Source organism: Pinus tabuliformis, chromosome 6, assembly GCF_031772625.1.
Source record: "Pinus tabuliformis cultivar Carrire ecotype Pingquan chromosome 6, CPIR1, whole genome shotgun sequence".
Taxonomy (NCBI): domain Eukaryota; kingdom Viridiplantae; phylum Streptophyta; class Pinopsida; order Pinales; family Pinaceae; genus Pinus; species Pinus tabuliformis.
Window position 1 is genome coordinate 879,288,694 of NC_142292.1, and position 25,070 is coordinate 879,313,763.

The 25,070-nt window shown below is 38.3% G+C and overlaps 2 protein-coding genes across 3 annotated transcripts in view; one reads left to right on the top strand and one right to left on the bottom strand.

Annotated features, from left to right (window-relative positions):
- LOC149261685 (putative thimet oligopeptidase) overlaps nt 1-25,070 on the top strand; it is a 439,851-nt gene that overhangs the window by 131,474 nt on the left and 283,307 nt on the right. For both annotated transcript variants that reach the window (XR_016258489.1, XM_089422600.1), the window contains exon 5: nt 14,143-14,322. Coding sequence is in view for 1 of the 2 variants with exons in the window: in XM_089422600.1 (XP_089278726.1) it covers nt 14,143-14,322 (180 nt within the window). In the remaining variant the exon portion in view is untranslated. The remainder of the gene's footprint in view (nt 1-14,142; nt 14,323-25,070) is intronic.
- Nucleotides 8,669-9,742, bottom strand: LOC149261686 (uncharacterized). The gene is made up of 3 exons (XM_089434120.1): nt 9,564-9,742; nt 9,260-9,447; nt 8,669-9,153 (listed from the first exon to the last, which is right to left on the bottom strand). The coding sequence occupies exons 1-3, from the start codon at nt 9,725-9,727 to the stop codon at nt 8,669-8,671; spliced, it is 837 nt and encodes a 278-aa protein (XP_089290246.1). The 5' UTR covers nt 9,728-9,742.

The following is a 25,070-nucleotide window of genomic DNA, read 5'->3' on the forward strand; positions in this document are numbered from 1 at the left end:
AGATTATGGAAAAAGTCATGGAGGTGGTTCATTTAAATGGAAGTGCAATGAATGCCAAGATATCAAAGTGGGTCATATACTAGAGTGAAGGTCCATTTCACTGGTCAAACTAACAGAGGGGTGCAAGTATGCAACGGGCCAAAAGATGCAAATGGTAAACCTGGCCAAGGTTTGAGTCCCGGAAAAATGAAATTCTATGCATCTTTGCAAGAAGCTGCTGATAGGAAGCTTGCTAAGGGAAAACACCCTGTGCAAAACTCTACAAATAGGCCTCCATTGCCATCTAGGCCTGCTCCCACAACTATTAAAAGGCCCAGTCTAGGCCCTCTTGAAGCAACTTTCAATAATCAAGATAGAGACATAACCGATGAACATGTAGCTCTTTGCATATATGCAAATGGGCTAGCATTCAATTTGGTGTGTTCTCCCTTATTGGCAACAAATGATTAAGGCTGTTAATGAAGCGCCAAAAGGGTACAAAAGCCTTGGATATGAAAAGGTTCCCACTACTTTGTTGGCATCAGAGAGACAGTCTGTGGATAGACAGCTGTAGGCAATCCAGGATACATGGGCAGAAACAAGTGTGTCCATCATTTCTGATGGATGGAGAGACCAAAGAAACTGTCTGTTGGGTCCCTATAATACTAGTGATTACCCCATTACTATTGTAGTTATACCCTTTATTTATATTGTTGTGCCCCTATTACCCCCATATTGTTATTTCTGTGCCCCATAGAATCCCTCTATTGTTATTTTTGTGGCTTTATATTATTATTGTTAGGTCGGCTGGATTATATTGTGACTCCTTAGACTCCTATATATAGAAAGGAGGTTTTGTCATTTGTATCATCCAAGAATTGTTCATTTATGTAATGTAAAGGAGGTTGCCCCCTCGAAGAGGCTGAATTCTAAGGCGTTGATCTTTCTTTTCTATTTTTTCTTGAGCTGGTTTCATAACATTTGGTATCAGAGCTTTGGATTCTAGGGTTTCGCTGCTCCAAACAGGTCATCGTGGCATTTTCGCTATAACTTTTTTTCTGTGACGTTTCAGAAGTCGCAAAAAAAACCCATTTGAGAAGAAATCGCGCTGAACCTTGGGTCCGAATTTCAGAGCTTTTCGCGCGATATTTGCGGAGATATGATCTGAGGAAGTTGGTCTTTTTGCAGACTCCTGAATTACATTCAAAACAGGTGACCTAGGGAAAATCGTCATAACTTTCTCTCTGGGGATCGGATTGAAATTTCGTAAGAAGGTACAGAAAGAGGACGGACTGTAGTTTCTTGTATATCGTTTTCAGAACCAAAGGTCGAAAATTGTACACGTGGCACTTCATACAAGTTCGCTCTACTGAAAGTCTATAATCAGGTCACTTGGGAGATTGTGCATAACTCTTTCTTGGAGAATCCAATTTGGATCAGACTGGTGGCATTGGAAAGAGGACACAGAGAGCTACTACAGGTCACAATTTCAGAACTAGATGATTGGAAAGTACAGAGATACATCAGAGGCAATATCAAGCTCCTACAAAGTGAAAAAAGGTGTGTAGATTTTTTTAAATTTTTGCTTAAGCTTGGTTTGAAAATTTATTTTGAAGAAATTCAAAGGGCATAGTAGAGCATTATTATCGGTAACTGATGCCCCGAGGAAAGAAAATGCAAACACCTAGTAAGGAACCTGAAAGCTCTAGCATGACTCATGAAGAAGAGGAAGAAATGCTACATGATATATCAAAATTACAAGACCAAGTGCAACAAATGTCCCTTGCACAAAAAGGAACAGAATCTAAGATGGATGGTTTAAAGAAAGATGTAGAAGCTGAGATGGATGGTTTAAAGAAAGGCGTAGAAGCTAAGATGGAATGTTTAAAGAAAGGCGTAGAAGCTAAGATGGATGGCATGGAAGCTAAGGTGAATGGCATGGACGCTAAAATTGATGGCATGGATGATAAGATGGAAGAATTGAAGATAAATATGAATAAGTTGCTACAAGAAATGGTCACTAAGGGTGAAAGAGTACTAAAGGAAACTCATGATGAGAACAAAAGAAATGTTAATCATGATTCCATAGACTCTAATGTTGGATCGAAGACTCACCATGTTCCAAAAATCGATATGAGGAAGTTTGATGGCAAGGATCCCGCCACATGGATATTACAGATGGAGCAATTCTTCGATCTCAATAATGTGCAAAACACACAAAAGGTACGTATGGCAACTTTATATTTGGAACCAAATCAGTTTGTATGGTATCAATGGCTTTGTTCTCGTAAACAATTTATCACTTGGGCAATTTTTACGGAAGAATTGATAGCACATTATGAGGATACAAAAAGCAACACTTTTTTTAGCCAATTGATAAGTCTCAAACAAAAGGGTTCAATAATGGAGCACATTGAGGAGTTCCAAAAATTGAACATAAGGGTAAAAGATATTCCAGAGGAGCATAGGATTGATGTGTTCATAGGGTCTTTAAAGGATAATATCCAACATGATGTGCGCCTTTGGGAACCTGATTCATTAGAGAAGGCATTCAGGTTAGCAAGAAAAATGGAAAGCAAAATTATGGCAACTAGGAAGCATACCATTCACAACTATAAAGACGGAAGTGTTGTTGCCCATAGTCTTCCACAACCTACAAGGTTGACACCACAACAATTGGAAGAAAAAAGAGCAAAAGGGCTTTGTTACAATTGTGATAGCAAATACACAAAAGGTCATAAGTGTGCTGAGAAGAAATTATTCTACATAGATTGTGAAGAGGAAGAAGAAAAGGAGCAAGAAAGGTCAAAAGAAGAGGATATATTCCAGGAACAAAGCCTAGATGAAGAACAAATAAATCCGACCATATCTTGTAATGCATTGGCGGGAATTACCACTCCTCAAACCATCAAGATAGAAGGACAAATCAAGAAGAAAAAGGTAATAGTGTTGATTGATTCAGGAAGCACCCACAATTTTATTCATTGTAGGGTAGCAAAAGAATTGAATTGCTTCCTATATCCAGCACCAGAGTGTCAAGTGATGATTGCAAATGGAGGAACAATAAATTGTTCTGGAAAGTGCCATAATATCAAGCTATCCATGGGAGAATATGTATTGACTAGCCCAATGCTTTCCATTCCAATGGGAGGTGCTGATGTTGTACTAGGAGTCCAATGGCTACAATCCTTGGGTACAATAGCTTTTAATTTTCAAGAACTTTTCATGAAATTTTCTGTGGAAGGAAAGGAAGTTGAATTAAGGGGTATTGCAGGGAAACCAGGAAAGATAATCAGCTCTAATGGCATGACAAAGCTTCTAAAAAAGGAGCAAAGAGGTGTAATTGCACAATTATGTTCGCTAGATGTTTCCACATTGGAATCATCTATTTCTCCAGATCTCCAAAAAGTCCTGGACAATCATTCCAAGGTATTTGAGACTCCCAAAGGTCTCCCACCTATGCGTGATCATGATCATGCTATTCATCTGATTCCAGGAAGTGTTCCTCCAAACATCAGGCCGTACAGATATCCCTATGTCCAAAAAAGTGAAATTGAACGTATGGTTGCAGAAATGCTAGAGGCTGGTATAATTCAACCGAGTCAAAGTTCTTTCTCAGCTCCAGTAGTATTGGTGCACAAGAAGGATGGATCATGGCGCATGTGTCCAGATTATAGGGAGCTCAACAAGCTCACTATTAAAGATAAGTTCCCCATTCCTGTCATTGATGAATTACTGGATGAATTGCATGGATCAATTTACTTCACCAAGTTGGATCTTCGTTCGGGATATCATCAAATCAGAATGAAGATTGAAGACATTCCGAAAACGGCATTTAGAACTCATGAGGGTCATTATGAATTTTTGGTCATGCCTTTTGGCCTTACCAATGCACCTTCAACATTTCAAGGTTTGATGAATTCAATTTTCAAACCATTCCTTAGAAAATTTGTGTTAGTATTTTTTGATGATATACTAATCTACAGCAAGTCTTGGAAGGATCATGTTGAACATGTTGACAAGGTGCTACAACTATTGGAGGAGAAACAATTATATGCAAAAAGATCCAAATGTTTCTTTGGAGTCCAGGAGGTGGAATATTTGGGTCATATTGTATCTCATGAAGGAGTTAAGGTAGACCCTAGCAAAATTAAAGCCATTAAGGAATGGAAAATCCCCACATCCATAAAGCATCTGCGAGGATTTCTTGGGTTGACAGGGTATTATCGCAAGTTTGTTAAGAATTATGGGAGAATAGCAGCACCTCTAACAACATTATTGAAGAAAGATTCATTTTCATGGACTCCGGAAGCAACAAAGGCCTTTGAACATCTTAAAGAGGCAATGTGCCAAGCACCGGTCTTAGCTACACCGGACTTCACAAAAACCTTTATTGTGGAATGTGATGCTTCAGGAAATGGAATTGGTGCTGTTCTAATGCAAGATGAAAGACCCATTGCTTTTGAAAGTCGTCCAATCAAGGGAAAGTTTTTAAGCAAAGCTATTTATGAGAAGGAAATGTTGGCAATACTCCATGCACTTAAGAAATGGCGACCCTACCTAATGGGAAGACACTTCAAGGTAAAAACGGATCATGATAGCCTTAAATACTTTTTAGAACAAAGATTATCCTCTGAAGAGCAACAAAAGTGGGTCACAAAGATGTTGGGTTATGACTTTGAAATCATCTACAAAAAAGGGAAGCAAAATGTGGTGGCAGATGCACTCTCAAGAAAGGATGAGGATGTGGAAGCATTGTTGTGTGCCATTTCTATTATCCAACCAGATTGGATAAACGAAGCAAAGGAGGAATGGAAGAATGACGAAGAAGTGTGGGCACTTATTCGAAAGCTACAACAAGATTCCAGTACTTCTGATACATTTAGCTGGCAAAATGATTCGTTATGGTACAAAGATCGCTTATACCTCTGTAAGAATTCCCAGCTAAAACAAAAGATTCTTATGGAATTGCACACTTCTCCCTTAGGAGGGCACTCAGGATTTTTAAAAACTTACCACAGGGTTAAGAAGGAATTTTTTTGGGATGGCCTTAAATCAGATATTCAAAAGTTTGTGGCGGAATGTTTGGTTTGCCAACAAAATAAAGTTGAAACAATTAAGACACCGGGTCTATTACAACCTTTATCCATTCCAAGCCAACGTTGGGAGGAGGTTTCAATGGATTTTATCACAGGTTTACCCAAGTCTGAGGGAAAGAGTGTCATCATGGTGGTAGTTGACAGACTTACCAAGTATGCACACTTTTGTGCATTATCACATCCATTTAAAGCCAGTACAGTTTCTACTGCATTTATGGAAACAGTTCAAAAGCTACATGGAAACCCAAAGATTATTGTAAGTGACAGAGATCCCATTTTCACTGGAAATTTTTGGACAGAATTATTTTCTTGTCTTGGTACTCAGTTAGCTCATAGCTCATCTTATCATCCTCAATCTGATGGGCAAACTGAGATAGTAAACAAATGTTTGGAAGGATATCTTCGTTGCTTTGTATCTGATAAACAGACACAATGGGTCAAATGGTTGCCTCTGGCTGAATGGTGGTATAACACTTCCTTCCATACAGCAACAAAAATGACCCCATTTATGGCACTTTATGGGTATCAACCACCATCCATCACATCATATTTAAGAGAAAATTCTAAGGTTCAGGCAGTGGAACATCACATCGAACATCAACAACAAGTCCTCCAACTCTTAAAGGATAACCTCGTGTTGGCACAAAATAGAATGAAACAACAGGCAGATCAACATCGCAGTGAAAGAAGTTTTGATGTAGGTGATTGGGTATTCCTACGGCTACAACCATATAAGCAAATGTCCCTAAAGCAAGCTAAGAAGGATAATAAATTATCACCAAAGTATTATGGTCCGTACAAGGTGTTGGAAAAGATTGGTACTATGGCATACAAATTGGAGCTTCCTGCAGCTTCTCGATTGCACCCAGTTTTCCATGTTTCATGTTTAAAGAAGGTTATAGGCGACAAGCTCCCAGTTCAAACAATATTGAAAATATCGGGAAGGAAAAATATTGGCGAGGGTCCAGAAAATATCTTATCGGCAATATCGGCAAATATCGGCAAGCATAAAAAATAATTTTTCAAATTTTTAAATATAGTCGATATTTTGCCGATATTTTCAAAATATCGCGATATTTTGCCGATATTTTCCGATATTTGCCGATATTTTGAAAATATCGCGATATTATCAAAACAGAAAAATATCCGATATTTTCTCGGCGATATATGTTTTGCCGAAAATATCGCGATATTTTCGAATATCGCCGATATTATCAACAGTGGTTCAAACAATATTGCCAGAACTTGACGAGGAAGGAAAAATTATATTGGAACCGGAAGTAGTCACAGAAACAAGAACTCGACAGCTACGAAATCGATCAATTTCAGAGTATCTTATCAAGTGGAAGAACTTATCCGCTGAAGATTCCACATGGGAGGATGAGAATTTTATGCAGAAGTATCCAGAATTGCTCAAGCGTTGAGGACAACACTTTTTTGAAGGAGAGGGGCATGTTGGGTCCCTATAATACTAGTGATTACCCCATTACTATTGTAGTTATACCCCTTATTTATATTGTTGTGCCCCTATTACCCCCATTTTGTTATTTCTGTGCCCCATAGAATCTCTCTATTGTTATTTTTGTGGCTTTATATTATTATTGTTAGGTCGGCTGGATTATATTGTGACTCCTTAGACTCCTATATATAGAAAGGAGGTTTTGTCATTTGTATCATCCAAGAATTGTTCATTTGTGTAATGTAAAGGAGGTTGCCCCCTCGAAGAGGCTGAATTCTAAGGCGTTGATCTTTCTTTTCTATCTTTTCTTGAGCTGGTTTCATAACACTGTCCATTAATTAATGTTGTTGCAGTATGCCCCCAAGAGGCAATGTTTTTGAACGCTTTTGATTGTAGTGGAATAGAGAAAGAGGCATCTTTCATATCCACAATTCTTATTGATGCAATAGAAAGTGTGGGGCCACATAATGTTGTCCAAGTCATCACGGACAACGCACAGGTTTGTAAAGCTGCAGGTTTGATTGTGGAGGGTCGATATGATCACTTCTTTTGGACTCCATGTGCAGTACATTCATTGAACCTTATGCTTGCCAAGATTGGTGAGATTGAATGGATTAATAAAATATATGTAGCATCAAAAGAAACCCAAATGTTCATAACCAATCATTCAATGCCCCAAGCCATTTATTGGGGTTTTGCAAAGTTGGAGCTACTGAAGGTTGTCTTTTTTCAATCAATATTATTTGTATTGGAAATTCTTAATTCTAATTACAAATTTATATATGATTTCTCATTTGAGATTTGACTGTTTGAAACTTGTAGGTTGCTGAAACTCGTTTTGCCTCCCACACTCTTGTCATAAAGAGGCTTGTGGAGGTGAGACGAGCATTGCAAGTAATGTTCATTGACCCTCTTTGGGAATCATGGGGGACTTCCACTTTTGATAGAGGGAAAAAAATCAAGTCCATCATTCTTGATGATGCATGGTGGGACAAGGTCCAATACCTTCTACGGTTTACTGAACCAATCTTGACTTTGATCAGGGCATTTGACATAGATACACTTTGCTTCGGGGAAGTTTATGAAAACATTGATAGTATGTGAGAGAGGATAAAGGAAATTATCAGGGCAAGTGAAAATGACCCTTATGAAACATTCTATTATTTAGTGAAGGACATAGTTATAGAAAATGGAACAAAATGACCACACCATTACACCTTTTGGCCTATGCATTGCACCCTAAATATTATCATTCCAAAATTTTGTCTTTACCTGGTAGAACAACGCCAAACAAGGATTTTGAAGTAGTATAAGGATACAAGACAACTTTGAGGAAAATTTATAGAGATATGGGAGTTGCAATGGAAGCACACCAAGAATTTGGAAGGTTTGTACAATCTATTGGTAGCTTTTCAGATCTAGTAGCTATGGATGATCGAGGGCATCTTGATCCTATTACTTGGTGGTGCTTCCATGGTGGGGATTGCCTTCATCTCTCCACTCTAGTCACCGGGTTGTTATCACATATTGCTAGTTCCTCATTAGCTGAGAGGAATTGGAGTACATATGGCTTCATACATTCAGTGAAGCAAAATAGGTCGGGAGCGACAAAGGTTGAGGATCTTGTGTATGTTCATTCCAACCTCCGTCTTCTATCACATGTTGAACCAAAGTATAAAAAATGTCCGAGCAGGATGTGGGATGTGAAGCTTGAGATCTCTGACTTGAACCTGAGACCAATTTTATCGGAACCAAACTGGTCATTGAACCGAAAAACCTTGTGGACCGGGAACCAGTCGGAACCGGGAAAAAATTGGAAGAAAAACCGGTTTACCCAAAATACATAAAATATTCATATTTTAAAGAAAAAACATATATATTCATGTACATCCACATGAATCCAAAAAATTTATACACAAATATGCAAAATTTCTGATTTATGTAGCAAGTAATAGTGCATATAACCAAAATAGCACTTAGTGCAAAACATCGCTGAACCAAAAATGTTACAAACATCAAGAAGCAGGCTCTAAAAGGCCTTTATAGTCCAAAATAACATGCTAGATCATAGTATTATACTACATCCTACAATGCTACAAGCTACAACTATAGCAAATCAATGATCAAATCATCAATCATCATCAGAATCATCATCCTCCTCATCCTCATCTAAAGAATGAGTAGCATCCAAGTCTGCAATGGGATTACGGCTTGATTCCCCTGGCCCTGAAGCTGCTATTGGTGCTTCTGATATATCTGCCTCTGCATCCTGTGGAGGTGGGTCCAAGTCCAACCAAGAAAGGTCTTCATTGTCAAATGCTGCTGGTTGACTCTCCACAACCCATTCTGATGTTGGATCAAAGTCACCCAAGACAATGTTGCTTGTTTCAGGGGTTTTATTCAGCAATTGATTGCGCCTCAACCTAAGGTTGTACTGAACAAAAACCATGTCATTCAACCGCTTTTGCTCCAAACGGTTCCTCTTCTTAGTGTGTATACACTCAAACACACTCCAATTCCGCTCACACCCTGAAGCACTACATGTCTGACTCAAAATTCTAATTGCAATTTTTTGCAATTGAGGGCATTCACTACCAAATTGTTGCCACCAATATGCTGCAAAAAGAGTGGAAGGAAAAAAGTATTAGCAAATGAATTTGAAAGTTGAAATCAAATGAGTAAATTATTAATATAAGAATTTGCAAATTTTAACAGTTTTTACCTGGGGGACTCTTTGCTCTATTTCTTATAGCCATAGAAATTCCAAAGGTACCAAGACTCTCACTAAAATTCAAGAGCTTGTTATGAATTTGATCTTGAGTCTTGGAATCTAGGATCATGCGCTCAATGCATTTATACAATCCCCCTAAAACCTCCCCATCAGCCTCAAAATTTGTAGTGTAATGGTACCTTCAAAATTTAGAAAACAAAAACATATTCATCAAGTCAACAAAACTAAAAGCTAAAAGCAAAAGTTAAAACTTAAAACTTATAAGCAATGAGAATTGAAATCCAAAATTACATACCTTGGATTTAAGTAGTAGTCAGCTGCATGTAAAGGTCTATGGAGTTGTTTGTTCCATCTTTCATCAATGATTCTCCATAGAGGAATGTACTTTTGTCTTTTATCCCCATATGCTGCCTTTATTTGTTCCTTGGCCTGATCCATGGCCTCATAAACAAAACCCATAGCAGATTTATCACTATCCACCATCCGCAAAACTTTGACAAGAGGCTCACTAAATAGCACAATCTCCTCTGCCTTTGACCAAAATCTTTTGTCAAATACTTGGTCAACCATCTGTTTCCCTTCTGCCTTTTTGCTCCACTTAGATGAATTCCATTCATCACATGAAAACATCTTCCTCAAGTTTGCTTTTTTGTTGAACAAGGGATTGCAACGAAAGGAAGTTGGTTGCAAATCGTGTGATGGCTGATCGAACAAGCTCTTTACCCCCTGTGTGCTTTCTCATAAGGTTCAAAACCCATGAGTGGTTGTAGATGTACCTGGTTATGGATTTTGCATCTTCCACACACTTCTTCACCCACTCAATTTTGCCAATATCCTCAAGCATGAGGTCCAAACAATGGGCTGCACATGGAGACCACCAAATGGTGGGGTGTTTTTCCTCCAACATCTTTCCCATTGCAACATAGTTAGAGGCATTATCTGTGATAACTTGTACAACATTTTCAGCCCCTACTTCCATAACTACTTCATCCAAAAGACGAAATAGCAATTGTGCATCTTTCACCTGATCAGATGCATCAATAGATTTGAGAAACATAGTACCTTTTGGACAAACAATTAAGAAATTTAGTATGGTGCGAGATCTACCATCAGTCCATCCATCAGACATAATTGTGCATCCTGTTTTGGTCCATGATTGCTTGAACTCTGTAAGGTACTCTTCTATTCTTTGGACCTCATTTTGTAAAAGTGGCCCCTTGATATCATGAAAGCTAGGGCCTTTGAAGCCTACTCCACATGAAGCTATAGCATCAATCATGGGCTGATAATATGCAAAATTAGTAGCATTAAAAGGTATGTCTGCATCATACCACCATCTAGCAATGCATTCATATGCAACCTCCTCCTCTATTTTCTTCCATTTAGCATCAAGGGTTGGTTGAGAACCAGGGGTGGTGTGGGGTACAAAGAAGGAGTCAATCCCTTTACGGGTTGTTGTCCTCTTCAAGTTTAAACCACTTGAACTACCCTCTCCAACTTTAGAAGGGAAACTAGAGGATTCTTCAAAACTGGGCACATATGCTTCAAAATCAGGGTCACTATACATGGCATCATTCTTTTGACTTTTGGAGGTATCTTTTTTAAGTCTTTTTTTCCCCTTCTCTTCATTGTGGGGGTGTTTAAATAACTTTAGAGGGGGGGCTAGATTAGGTTTAGAATATAGGAGAAATAGAAAAAACCAAAAAAAAGGAAAAAAAATCATTTTTTTGGCCTGCCTGGCCACGCGGCTGTGGGGCCCACGGGCTGGCAGAACCGGTTTGGAACCGGTCGGAACTGGTCCGGACCAGTTCGGTATCGAACCAGTGATTTCCGATTCGGAGGGCCGGTTCAGACCGGTTTTGCCTCCAAACCGATCAGACCGACCAGTTTTGCCAAAACCGGTTCGGTTCCGATAACACTTCCTGAGACTGAATGCCATGACTCACCTCAACCTACTTGAGGATATTGTTCCACCACCAGTCTAGCCTACTGATGCAACTTCCTACATTCCAGGACCCCCATCATATATTTATGATGTAGAGTTGCAATATGCAGAAGATAATGTAGATCCATTTGAGGATATGTAAATGTATTTACTATTATCATTTGTGATATTATGATCCTGGGAGGATGCATTATTTCAGTGTTTCAGTCTTCATATTTATAATATATCTAATGGTTTCAGTTCTAAAAGTGTTTGATGGTTTCAAGGAGTATTTGATTTTTGAACTCTAAAGTGTTTTTAAATTTTTTTAAAATATTATTATATTTTATTTCTTTGTACTTGATGTATCCTTGCCGTATCCGGATCTTGGATTTTCAAAAAACTAGCGGATCCGTATCCGTATCTGTATCTGAATCCTGGTAACTTAACTTATTAAAGCATGGGTTTCATGCTTGGGTCACCATGTTTTAGTTGAAAGTCCCCATTGAGGACTTCTAGGATTTATTCTGAGTCATAGAGTCATTGTACTTTTAAAGAGACCCTTCTTGGGCTTTTGAATCATGTAAAAAGGTTAAGTATTGAGTCAAATATAATTTATGTATCCTCCACACCAAAGTCGGCCTAGAAGAGATCGAGTCGGCTTAAGAACACTAATTCAACCTCACATGGAGCCTATAAATATAAGCACATCGAATTCATTTGGAACATACTCTGACACAAGAAGTTCGATATCTCTTGTAGCTGGGAAAAGTGCGAAGTCTGTTGCCGGGAAGCCAAAGTAAGTGCGAGTTTGGGGAAGTCTAAGGAAGAGGAAAAAATCGAAATTTTGGTGCTTCTCTCTCTCTATTTTGCACCCTAGATTGGGAGATCGAAGTCTTCCAAGTTTCATTGATGCCCGAAGCTGTCGAAAATGCCGGAAAGGAGGTCGAAATTCTGAGAAGCTTACTTGGTGTGGAGGGAAGGTCTGGTCTTTGTCTAGGGTGAAGAGTCTCAAATAATACTATTGAAACGAAGAATTTCTTGACTGGGTTTTCCCCTTGAGGGGGGTTTTTCCCCAACATAGTGCCTACATTTGGTGTGTATTGTTTTATGTGCTGCTGCTTTGGTAATTGCTTGATGAATTAAAAGAAAGAAGATATAAAGAACCATAATAACAAGAAACATCACAAGTAATTATCAAGAATAAGAAAATCTTTCTGCCTTTCTGATTTAAAGAAGATATAAAGAACCATAATAACAAGAAACATCACAAGTAATTATCAAGAATAAGAAAATATTTCTGCTTTTCTGATTCCTATCTCGAGGGACAATCCAAGTTCATAACAAATTTGTGGAAATATTTCTTTCAAATATTTGGTACAAAATTGAACCTCACTTTCAGCAATGGAGATCACCCTCAAGTAGATAGCTAAATAAATGGATCAATGATCATGGAGGACATGCTGAGACCTTAGGTGGGCTTGGAGGAAAGGACTTGTGAGAACTTTCCATTTGTGTAATTTGCATCCAATAATAGGTATTTTACCATTCATATGTGGATATGACCAACTTATTCGCGTCGTTTTGGAGTTCGACAATTTTAATGGAAAATTACAATTTTCATTGGAAATGCTTGAACTGATGCAAGGGGACTTGATACAATGCTAGATTAATATAGAGATGGCTCAGGCTTGTGAAAAATATTGTGAGTGATCAGAATAGATCAGAAAGATCCTTCGAGGTCATGGATAAGAAATTTCTTTGATTGAATCTGGACAATTCATTGTCTCATAGAATATGCTTTAAGCTTTATACCAAGTTATTTTGGACCTTTTACAATAGTTGAAAAGATTAATCAGTCAGCACACAAGTTGTAATTGCCAGCCCATGTAAAGATAAATCTAGCTTTCCACGTGATCTACAGTCTACTTAAACAAGGCATTGTCCAAATTTGACCATGTCATGCCTGTTGTTGTGAATGTCTAGGAGATTGAGCCTGTAGGTCCATGATCTACTAAGGATAGTCGATAAAATAAGCTGGAAGATTCAGAAATAGGAGATTAAAGAAATTTTGGTTAAATGATCAAGCAAGCTTCTGGATAAGGCTGCATGGAAGCATGCTACTTTTGTTTGAGAAGCTGGTGTCATTGAGGACAATGCTGTCTGTATTGTGGGAAGAGATTTTACGGCCTACAGGTACAAAATAATATGGAGCTCCATTTGTCTGATTTTAGACTGATTGCTTATTTTAGTAAACTTTAATTACTAGCTTAGCATAAAGAGGAGTGCATTGTCTTGCCTCATGCCTGAACAGTGTTTGTGTTTGTTGTATTTTCTCAATATCATTGGTTATTTTTGGCCACTAGAGGACACTAATAAATTCTGTTAATTTCTCTATTTGCTTATCCACATGCTTTGGACTGTTTTATGGTAATTACATACAACCATTTCCTTCAACATTTAGTGATATTACATTATCACATTGAAACGTGGACTATTTTAATTAGTATACTATCACATTGAAATATTCACAGACCTGAAATGTATTTTGAGAACATTGGTTGACTTTATTATTCTTCTTTTTTCCATATTACACATTAATAATTTTGTTTTGAACTAGCATTTTATTTTGAAGACCTAGAGGTTTTCTTAATTCTTTCCCTTGCTCCATTTTTGGTCAGTATAATGTTAGATATTGTCTCTTTATGCGCTCCTTCTTTCTTACACTTTAATTTTTCATTCTGCTGTTTGTTCAGGAGGTTGAACTGATTGAATGCTGCTTTTAGTGTTTTGAGTGGGGACATTTTTGCCCATTTTTTGATTAATGCATTGTATTACTTTCTCATCTGTTTTTCTATGTATGCAAACTAATGTTTGGGACTTTGCTTTGCTTCCAGCTGAGTTGGCTGTGAATCCAGATCTGTTTCTAAATTAATGTCCTTAATTACAGGTTAGGGAATTTGAGAGGCAAGGAGTTCACCTCACTTCTGGAAAAAGAGAAGAATTTGAGAGGGTTAAAACAAGAATAGGAGAGCTGTGTAACAAATTCGTGAACAATTTAAATGAGGAAGGCCGTTATCTTCTTTTTAAAGAGTCAGACCTGGCTGGATTGCCATCTGATTTCATCAAGGTTAGAATAGCCTCTACTGATTTTCTTGAATTCTAACATTATTTCATTTTCTTGTCTATAAATAACTACAATTAACACAATGAAGAACGTTTTCTCAGTTTTGATAAAATGAATATAAAAAATTCTTACTGATTTAAAAGTTTTTTTTTTTTTCAATATTTTATTATTCAGAATGCACTATCTATGCCAATAGAAGTTTTGGTAAGGTAGGGTTGGTAATTTTTCTTGAAAATTCATGGTATTAGCTCATGTCAAATACTGATTGATTCTGCACATGGTAGGCTGCATAAACTGGCTATGCTCTTTATCTATTTGCAGTAAATTCCAATCAATCTGATCAACACTCCATATCAATAATGGAGTAAATATTCAAACATGAATGCTATAAACAAGGGATACTAATACGATATGTTTTGTAGGGGATGTGGATTGTTAATTTTCTAACCCCAGTAAATGACTAATTATTTCCTGCGAAATTTCCTTGCTGATTTTCTAATTTAAATTTCAACTTTACTGAATAAAATGTATTACTTGGATTTTAACTGGTATTTTTTTTCAGCAGAAGCAAATTAAACCACTGTCCACAAATACATATAAATTTCACTGCCCTTCAAAATCTGATTTTCATTAATTAATCTCAAAGCATGCAAAGGTTCCCTTACTATGAAAATGGCCCAATTGAGAAAAATACAAGCTACAACAATACACAGAAAGTTTTTGAAAAGTTTCTGGGCACCTGTATGGGCTGTATGGCCCTCTGAATTTACTGGATCAACCCCCTGATCTACATGTTGAAAAGTGTAACTAGGTTCGGTCTTCATAATGACATGTAATTATGATTTTATGTAATGAGATGTAAAGAAGAAAAATAAAATTATTGTATTGCTTACTTCATGGGTTTAATGAGCAAGAGGTTTTAGTTTTGAGTCAAGACTCCCATTGAGAGTCTTTAGGAATTATTTGTCATCTAGTTATAAAATGATAGAGTCATTGTCATGTAATGAAGTCATGTGACACTTTGTAAAAGGTCAAACTTGTCTATGTAAAGTATCCTCCAAGACCTTGTCACTTATCCTCTTCAAGTCGGCCTACAACGAAGGAAGAACTTGCTAGGAGATGTCGGCTTCCCTACTTGAGATCATGTCGGCTTAAGGGACATGAGAATAGGTGTATAAATAGCCACACTCGGCCTCACTTAGAAGCAAGCAACTTGACAAGCATTCGATCAAGAAGAAGTGCGAAGTAGAGTCCAGCAGCAAGAAGTGCGAAGAAGGTTTCTTCTGGGGATAACAAAGAAATATTTTCTTCTGGGGATAGCAAAGACATGATTCTTCTGGGGTCAGCGAAGGAAGGATTCTTCTAGGACTTGTCTTGGGTTATATACTCTCTCTTGTGCAAAGAAAGAAGAAACGAAGACATCACAAGAAGATCGAAGGAAGAACCTATTGTTGCATTAAGGAGACTAGGGTTTCTGTTCTAGGGTAAACCTAAGAGACTGAGATTCTCTAGAAGAGACCAGTAAAAGCCTAGAGACCGAGTTTCTCTAGGGGAAGCCGAGAAGAGGCAGTGTGAAGGATAGAGACCGAGTTTCTCTAGAAGCCGAGGAGAGCAGTTCGAGATCTAGAAGGAAGTCAAGCCAGAGAAGAGGCAAAACATCAAGGTTAGTGACAAGGTTCTTGGGAGGATACTAGAGTCGAGGGTCTTTGTCATGGTCTTGGTATTCGTCAATTGAAGATCTATAAGAAGAATTTTGATCGGGTTTTCCTCTCAAGAGGTGAGAGGTTTTGGCCCTGGCTGACTAGCCTATGTACTGTGTGACTTGTCTTCTATTGTGCATATTGGTAATTGTCTTGATGAAAATAACATAATAATAATATAACACAAAGAAGACTGTAAGTTAAGAAGTAAAAGTATATCACAAGCAATTATCAAGAAGATAAATCTTTTAACTCTTTATGCCCTAGATTTCTCAACATGGTATCAGAGCTTAGGTGCTGAAGTCAAGAAGGGGCATTCAATCAAGAAGACAACAAGCCTTGAAGAAGGATCTTAGCAGATTTAAGGGCTACCAAGTTCAAGATCTTCAAAACCCTAGATTGAAGAAATCTACGCGAGCAAGATTCTTGAATCCATCTTCAAAGAAGGAAGACTAAAACATTCAAGAAGGATCGTGAATCAAGCTCTCTCCCATCAATCTCTCAGGAAGCAAATCCTCTATCAAAATCAAGATTAAGGAGGAAGCAAGCATCGATTTCTCAAGTAAGTCTATGATTATATTTGATAATAACAAAATGTCTTTTTGCAAGGAAAGCAATAAATTGGTTGGGGATACAAATTACCTTGCCTGGAAGAAAAGGAAAAACCTAAATCTTATTGAGAATGAGGTCATGGATCACATCAAGGGATCGGCAACCCAACCTCTAAAGGAAGATACTCAAACACATGCTAGATTCATGAAGGGAGAAGTGAGAGCCCAGAGGATTCTTATAGAATCTATAAAAAACTCTCTAATCCCATATGTATCAAAGTTGGTGACTGCAAAAGCTATATATGATTCTGTAAGTACTGCAGGAGAAGTAATCTCTTTAAGGCAAGAACTCTACAAACTAAATATGTCCAAGGAAGATGGAATAGCCTCATACTTCATGAGGATATCAGAAATTCAAGATCAACTACAAGAGTTGGGAGAAGTCATGTCAGATAGAGAGATGACCACAGTGGTACTAAATGCAATACCGGAAGAATGGAGTAAATTCACTTCAAGTTTATATGGGAAGAAAGAGACTACTCCATTTCAAGATCTATGATCACTCTGAAAGATCGAAGAAACCAAACTGAAAGCAAAAATTGATGTAGGACCAAATGAGCAAAATCAAGCATATGCTGCTATGACAAGAAGAAAAGGGAAATTTGGAAAGTTTGGTCCTCAAAAGAAAAGGAAGAACATAGCTAAGGTAAGATGCTATGGTTGTCAGGAACTTGGGCACTATAGAAGAGATTGTCCTAAACGTAATAAGGACAAGATGGATAGGGAAGAAGCCCATATTACTGAGGAAGTGAAAGAACTTGAGACAAAGTGTGAAAATTCCTAAGCTGGAATCCCTACTGCAGCAAATTGATGTTACTTCTCCTACTTGAATAAATCATGCAAGTTATTTACTGTGTTCTACGGTAAATATCGAAGCAAATACATCTGCAGCCTTCACTTATTTAACATATATGCGAAAACAAAATACTGAGCAAGAAAGAAAAATACAACACATAGGACACAATTATTTTTGGACAAATATTCCCCGGAAAAACCCAATGCGGGAAAATCTGTGCAACATCTCTAAGGGTTTATTATTATGCAAGAGAAATTCTGAGTTCAATTCTAGGATGCTCAACTAACAATCCAATACAGAGAGAATACTGAACAAAAGACTAGTGAAATGATCTCACCCTGTCACTGGAGAATCAGTGACTGATCCTTCTGCTCTAGCGGCTCTGCATCACCCTCTGCATGGCCTCTGCACAAAACTGTGTCACCCTGGGAAGCTTCTGCATCAGCCCTCCTAGGTATTACGTTGCCTCTCCTCTGGATCCTCTGCTGGTTGAGAAATTGACCTTCTGCCTCCCAGACTCACACCCTGGCTTCTGGCAACTGAATTTCGACTTCCTTCAGCAGGAATTTGACTTCCCCTCAATGATTGCGCTGCCTCTACGTAGGCCAACGTAGGCCTTCCTCTGGACTCTGAGAACCCTGGCTTCCGGCAACCGAATTTCGACTTCCCTCAACAGGAACTCGACTTCCCCTCAATGATTGCACTGCCTTTGCATTAGCACTGCGTAGGCCAGCATCAACCTTCTTCTGGACTGTGAGAATTTCTGAATCTACACATTAGAAATCCTACTGCAATCACTGGTTTATCATCTCCTACTTGTTCTTTACATCAACAAGCTATTTAATTATTTAAACAATGATGAAAACACTATTGCAGACTACACATACAGATCATGAACTGAAATAAACTGAGACAATCACACAAGGGACACCGTTATTTTTGGACAATTGTCCCTAGAAAAACCTAATTCGGGAAAACCAGTGCAGCATATAGAGGATTTGTATTATTAAGCAGATTTCTAAATATAACTAGGGTGCCAAATCCAACTCACCCAACATAGAATAAACCTGGCAAAAGTACCTCTATTTGGAGACAGATATTTTGACAATTCCAACCACTGGATGATCAAACCCCACAGATGACAATGCTGTTCCCAGTGCTAGGCAACGATGGCTGCTCGAAGCTCTGCGCTGGAACTGCGTCACCCTTCCAATGAGCCTCCCTTGCTTAGAAGTCGATATGTTGAACTACTGCTCTCTCTGCCCCACAAAAAAACCCCAACACTGCCTCAAAGGAACTTGCGTCAGCCCCCCTAGCTTCTTCGTCACCCTCTCTAGAGTTGCACTGTCTTTCCTGCTGCTGCTCTGCCTCTCTACGATGTATCCTCGGCCTTGGACTGAAGTCCCTCTGCCGAACTGCTCCTCTCATTGCAACTCAGATCACTTAGCTCGACTTTCTCAGCAAACCACGCCCCAAAAAATTCGAACTCTTTGATCTCTTGGTGTATCTCCAACTGACCCTCAAGCCTCCTCTTATACTTTTCCTGTTGATGAATCAACAACCAAGATTAAGTCCCTAATCAACGGTTAAGATTAAAACAGACTTGATCCTCGTCTCTTAGAAGCTTCTCACCCATATTTTTATTAATACCCATTAATATTTTTATTTTCCTAAGTTTAGATTTAGGAATCCCATTAAAAATATTAATTATTTTAATAACTCACAATCCGGGTTGAATTTCTCCCAACGATTTCTGGGTCTTGGAGATCTTATGTATTCTAGCCCCTCCACAAAATTTCGGAGCTAGAGCACATCCGATGCTACCCAAAATCAACATGGATGTCTTTCTCTTCTCTCTTTGCCTGGTACTTCCAGAAATTCCTTCTCCTGGATTCTCATTGCCCCTCTGCTGCAAGATCTCCTCAATTGATTTTCGTCCTGAGAACTCACTTCAAAAAATCAATTTTCTCAATTTCTATGTGTGTATTCCAAATGATCGTCAAGCCCCTTCTTATATCTTCCGGTTGGACAACCAACGACCTAGATTAAATCATAATATAATGCTTAGATCGTTTTAGCTTGATCCATGGTTTATTCTAGAAGTTTCACCCTTGATTAGATTAATACCCATTGATATTTTAATTTTCCTAAGTTTAGACTTAGGAACCCCATTAAAAATATTAATTATTTTTAATAAAATCACTTCTGGGTGGAATTTCCCAAAACGCTTTCTGGGTTCTTTGGAATACATGTGCCCAAGCATCCCTGCAAAATTTGAGGCTTAGAGCACATTTGATGCTACACAAAGAAGCTTAGAAAGGAAGAAGTGAAAGATCTATACTATGACTGAGATGATCTTCTTCACCAAAAGGTACTTTTCACTTGTAATTTATAGATAGGAAGCAGTGTAAATAAGATAGGATGCATCAGATTAGAAAATAACATCGTGATAGAAGCATTAGAAGTAAGAGCTCTTGACATGGGAAGTAGAAAGAATGTCTGGAATAAATTCTATTGAATAAGAGCTCTTGGAAACCTCATTGAAATCTCAAGTAGTACTTATAGAAAGAAGTAGAGGTCATCATCAACTGGGATCATCATACAATAGTCAATAAGGAAACATCTGCTGGGTGAGGATATGAAAGATCCTCAAGTTTCTCTGATGGAATCCTTATCAGAGGATTCACTGATCTAGAAAGGAAGCAAATGTTTCATCAAGAATTCCAACTCGTGGGATTCAAGGGATGATGGTATGATGACATAACAATGAAGCAGGTCTAAAGGATAAAGCTCTTTCGTTCAAAGGAAGCTGTTGCAAGAAGTCTGGATGACCCAAAGGAAAGATGAGGTATGTATGCTTACATAGATTATTATGAAAGTCATGTCATATGGTTGTAGATAATATGGATCACTATTTCCATCTTGGGAAACATGATCAAAGAAAGGGGATCTCCTCTTCCGAAAGATTGCAGAAAAGCATAAGTCACACTAGATGAAATCAACATAATATGTTCTGATATGAATCATAAGGAAGGTGACTACAATTAAGGAACTCTGATTGGATGCTCCTGGGAATGGTGTGTGTGGAAAGAATGGGAGAGATCGTAAAATATGCGACAAAGGTAGAAGGCATTCTGTTAATCTAGTTGTCATTGATGTCAATATTTTGAAGAAGGCAAGGACATGAAGAAGGACATGGTGATGAAGAACACAAGGACATGAAGAAGGACATGGTGGTGAAGAAGGCAAGGACATCAAGGGCATGATGATATGTTGAAGAAGACAAGGATATGATTAAGAAGACAATCAATGAATAAGCCCAACACTCAAAGGCATTCTACCTTGCGTCCATTTCTGCACTAATGAATGATCAGTCACATTAAATAATATTTTTTCCATCTTAGAGGAAGAATCTCATCATGAGACCTAGACCATCTTGAAGGGCATAATTTTACCTTTCTAGTGAGCTATTATGTGTCCCAAAATTCCAAATAACGAGAGAGAAATTGAATTTACAAGTTAAATTATACCTCTGGACTATGAGCCGACCTACACTGGCCTATTCATGTCAGCCTATTTATAAGAGACATGAACACTATATATTAACCCATACACATTCATTCTTCAACCATCAATTCGATTATATCATACAGGAGAAGGAGAAATAGTTCACATCTCGTGAAACCTAATGAAGGAGAACATAAAAAAAGGAGAAGAAAAATAGTACGGAAGATGAACAGAAGTTGTTTTTCTAAATTCGGACAGGGATATTACACGTTGACAAGCTCAGTTTCTAAGACAAAGATTCAGATCTTCTGAAATTAATAGCTCCCAGATTGTGAAAACTCGGGTTGGTGGACTGTATCTCAAGATCATTACAGTGGTGCATTGCAATAACCTGGATTTCTCTGCGGACCTGTTGACAAACTCTGTTGCATTGTGAACTGGGCAGTGGTGCCTTTGGACAGGCGGCTTGTGACAACGTTTATTTGCAGGCTTGTGACAGTGTTTATTGCAGACTAGTGACAGTGCTATCTGAAGGGTTGTGATAGCATTATTGGAGACTTGTTACAGTGCTGATTGGAGGCTAGTAACAACAACATAAGTGCGGGCTAGTGTGATGAAAATCCTTGACAATGCTACCTTAACAAGACTGCAGGCAAGTGTCCTTGACTACGTTTTTGCTGGACAATGCTACCTTGGCTTGGGTGTCCTCTTCTGCTGTTCTATTCATTGAATTGTGGACAGAATAAGGACAGCAAGGATATCGAGGAAGTTTTTTGGAGAAATATTTGTTTGGGTTGCAACAAACCTCAGACTGTGGTGTAGCACAGTGGCTTGGATCTTTGAACAACTGCCTGTAGACATATAAGACTTCGGAATAGTGAACAGGTCTGCAAGAACAAGTTTCTAGGCACAGTGTATTAAACAATCACTTATCTAGAAGCTCAGATTTGGAAGAAACTTTGGTGTTTAGAGCTATGGTATAGTTTGGTGTTTAGAGCAGTGCAAAATTGAAGATGGTGCTGAATAGTGCAGATTGGTGAAATGAAGTATTTGATCAAATAAGTCCAGTGAAGCAGTAGGTGCAGACTTGGTGCAGTGTGGTGCTAACTCTTCTTGGGAAGTGTGAAGACAGATTAGTGGTATAGTTTGGTGTTTGGAGCAGTGCAGAATTGAAGATGTGCAGAATGGTGCAGTTTGGTGAAATGAAGTATTTGATCAAATAAGTCCAGTGAAGCAACAAAGAAGGATTGGTGTCCTTGGGGTAGGTGCCCCTAAACTCAAGGTTGGAGCCTTGGTGAAGATAGAGGTCGGAGCCTCATTAAGTCCAAGTTGGTGCTTGGCAATCATTGTACACCTTCATTTGTAAAAGGATCATTTTTCCTAATTATTTCAATATTAAAATTATTCATTTCTCTGATTTTTAAATTGTGTAGAATCTAACTGGTTAACAATTGGAAAGAAATACTAATTCGCCCCCCTCTAAGTTTTTCCAACACATTCAACATTCGAGACCAAGAAGAGTTGACTGGAATATCTCCCAGAAAGATATGAAGACTCTGATAAGAGTCGGAAAAAGATGGAAACCCTTGACAATGAATATCTTTAGGAGATGTGTCAACATGCATGTAGGATGCTGATACCTACAGGAAGATGTCATGATAAGAAAGCATCACAAAGGTAATTTTGATTTAAGTGTTCATTTCGTATTTTTGAACTAATATCTGGATGGGCTTATGTAGGACTGCCAAAGGGAAGATCTGTGGATGACTTCCAGGAAAACCATATAGAAGGATGTAAGATCCTTCTAGAAAATATGGCATGAAGAAAGCAACATGACATGAAGCAAAGCCAGATGGAAAAACTGATGAATCACTTTCTGATGAAAGGAATGAGGACATGACTGACTCATGAACGAAAGTGATGGATGGTCTGTGCCCTATGAAGAAGTCCCAAAAGATGAAGACTCCATGACGAAGAATAAATTCATGACATCAAAGGAAGGAGCTCTTCAAGCAGCTGGTTGTTCCATGATCTCCACATGAGGAGCTGCTGTAGGTCCCTAGTTAAGAGGGAGCCTGAAAAGAAGTTTCTTACTTGGAAGAAACTTGGAAATTCTTAAGCCAAGAGGGAGCTTAGGTACATTCCTTTTGTAGGAATGAGTACATTTTTTATTGGAATATGTCCTCCCTATATGAGAGGGAGAGATAGACACATCATTTTGGTCTTCACCTGGGAAGACAAAATGGAGGATTGGGTAATTATTTGGCATCCGATACTCTTTGAGGATGAGATAGGGCATCCAATAGAAGAGTAGTTGTGGAGGACCAATATTCTTTGAGGACTGGGGAATCCAAGATAAGAATAGTCCTCATGGAACACACCTTGAGTACCCAAGTAGGGGATGTTCCGAGAGAGACAATGATGAGAGTGTCTATAAATCATTGGTCTTGCTAGCATTGAGCTCAGATCTTGTGGAGAGATGGAGCTGTTAGTCAAGGCCTTGCTATGTGACAATGCTGGTTGATATGATGCTATACAAATGAGTTACCAATCTGAATTCTTCTTATGAGAAATTCTTCAGATTGAGAATGACCAAGTACCATTATGAATACCTCCCTAGTTAAGAGGGAGTGTTGAAAAGTGTAACTAGGTTCGGTCTTCATAATGACATGTAATTATGATTTTATGTAATGAGATGTAAAGAAGAAAAATAAAATTATTGTATTGCTTGCTTCATTTGTTTCATGAGCAAGAGGTTTTATTTTTGAGTCAAGACTCCCATTAAGAGTCTTTAGGAATTATTTGTCATCTAGTTATAAAATGATAGAGTCATTGACATGTATTGAAGTTATGTTACACTTTGTAAAAGGTCAAACTTGTCTATGTAAAGTACCCTCCAAGACCTTGTCACTTATCCTCTTCAAGTCGGCCTACAATGAAGGAAGAACTTGCTAGAAGATGTCAACCTACCTACTTGAGATCATGTTGGCCTCAGGGACATGAGAAGAGGTGTATAAATAGCCACACTTGGCCTCACTTAGAAGCAAGCAACTCGACAAGCATTCGATCAAGAAGAAGTGTGAAGTAGAGTCCAATAGCAAGAAGTGCAAAGAAGGTTTCTTTTGGGGATAACTAAGAAATAATTTCTTCTGGGGATCGCGAAGATAGGATTCTTTTGGGGTCAATGAAGGAAGGATTCTTCTAGGACTTGTCTTGGGTTATATACTCTCTCTCATGCGAATAAAGAAGAAACGAAGACATCACAAGAAGATCGAAGGAAGAACCTATTGCTGCATTAAGGAGACTAAGGTTTCTATTCTAGGGTAAACCTAAGAGACCAAGATTCTCTAGAAGAGACTAGTAAAAGCCTAGATACCGAGTTTCTCTAGGGGAAGCCGAGAAGAGGCAGTGTGAAGGATAAAGACCAAGTTTCTCTAGAAGCCGAGGAGAGCAGTTCGAGATCTAGAAGGAAGTCAAGGCAGAGAAGAGGCAGAACATCAAGGTTAGTGACAAGGTTCTTGGGAGGATACTAGAGTCAAGGGTCTTTGTCATGGTCTTGGTATTCGTCAATTGAAGATCTATAAGAATAATTTTGATCGGGTTTCCTCTCAAGAGGTGAGAGGTTTTGGCCCTGGCTAACTAGCCTACATACTGTGTCACTTGTCTTCTATTGTGCATATTGGTAATTGTCTTGATGAAAATAACATAGCAATAATATAATGAAGAGAAGACTATAAGCTAAGAAGTAAAAGTATATCACAAGCAATTATCAAGCAGAGAAATCTTTTAACTCTTTATGCCTTAGATTTCTCAACACTGTAAATCTGCTACCACAACTGTATGACTTATGTGTGGTACTAGCATGTTGTACTGACTATTTATGCACACATGTGACCTCTGCGCATGATTCAGAACATGTGTGGAGCTGCATGGTCTCAACTAAATCCTCCTTTGCTGTTCACTATGTGTCTTCAACCTTCCTTGAGCCTTCCTTTTATAAGCTTGAGTTATTGACTGAATTCACTACCTTAATATCCAAAGTGGTTGATATTTGAGATTAGATCTTAGCATCTCTTGAGATCAATGATTGAGATTCATCGACTCACAAATGTAAATAATCTTTGCACTTCATTGGAT

Excerpts from the sequence above, each read along its gene's own strand:
- LOC149261686 (XM_089434120.1), bottom strand. The coding sequence starts at position 9,727 with ATGGGTTTTGTTTATGAGGCCATGGATCAGGCCAAGGAACAAATAAAG. Across the intron at positions 9,448-9,563 it reads GACTACTACTTAAATCCAAG|GTACCATTACACTACAAATT; the intron begins GTATGTAATTTT and ends TAAATTTTGAAG. Across the intron at positions 9,154-9,259 it reads TAGAGCAAAGAGTCCCCCAG|CATATTGGTGGCAACAATTT; the intron begins GTAAAAACTGTT and ends CTCTTTTTGCAG.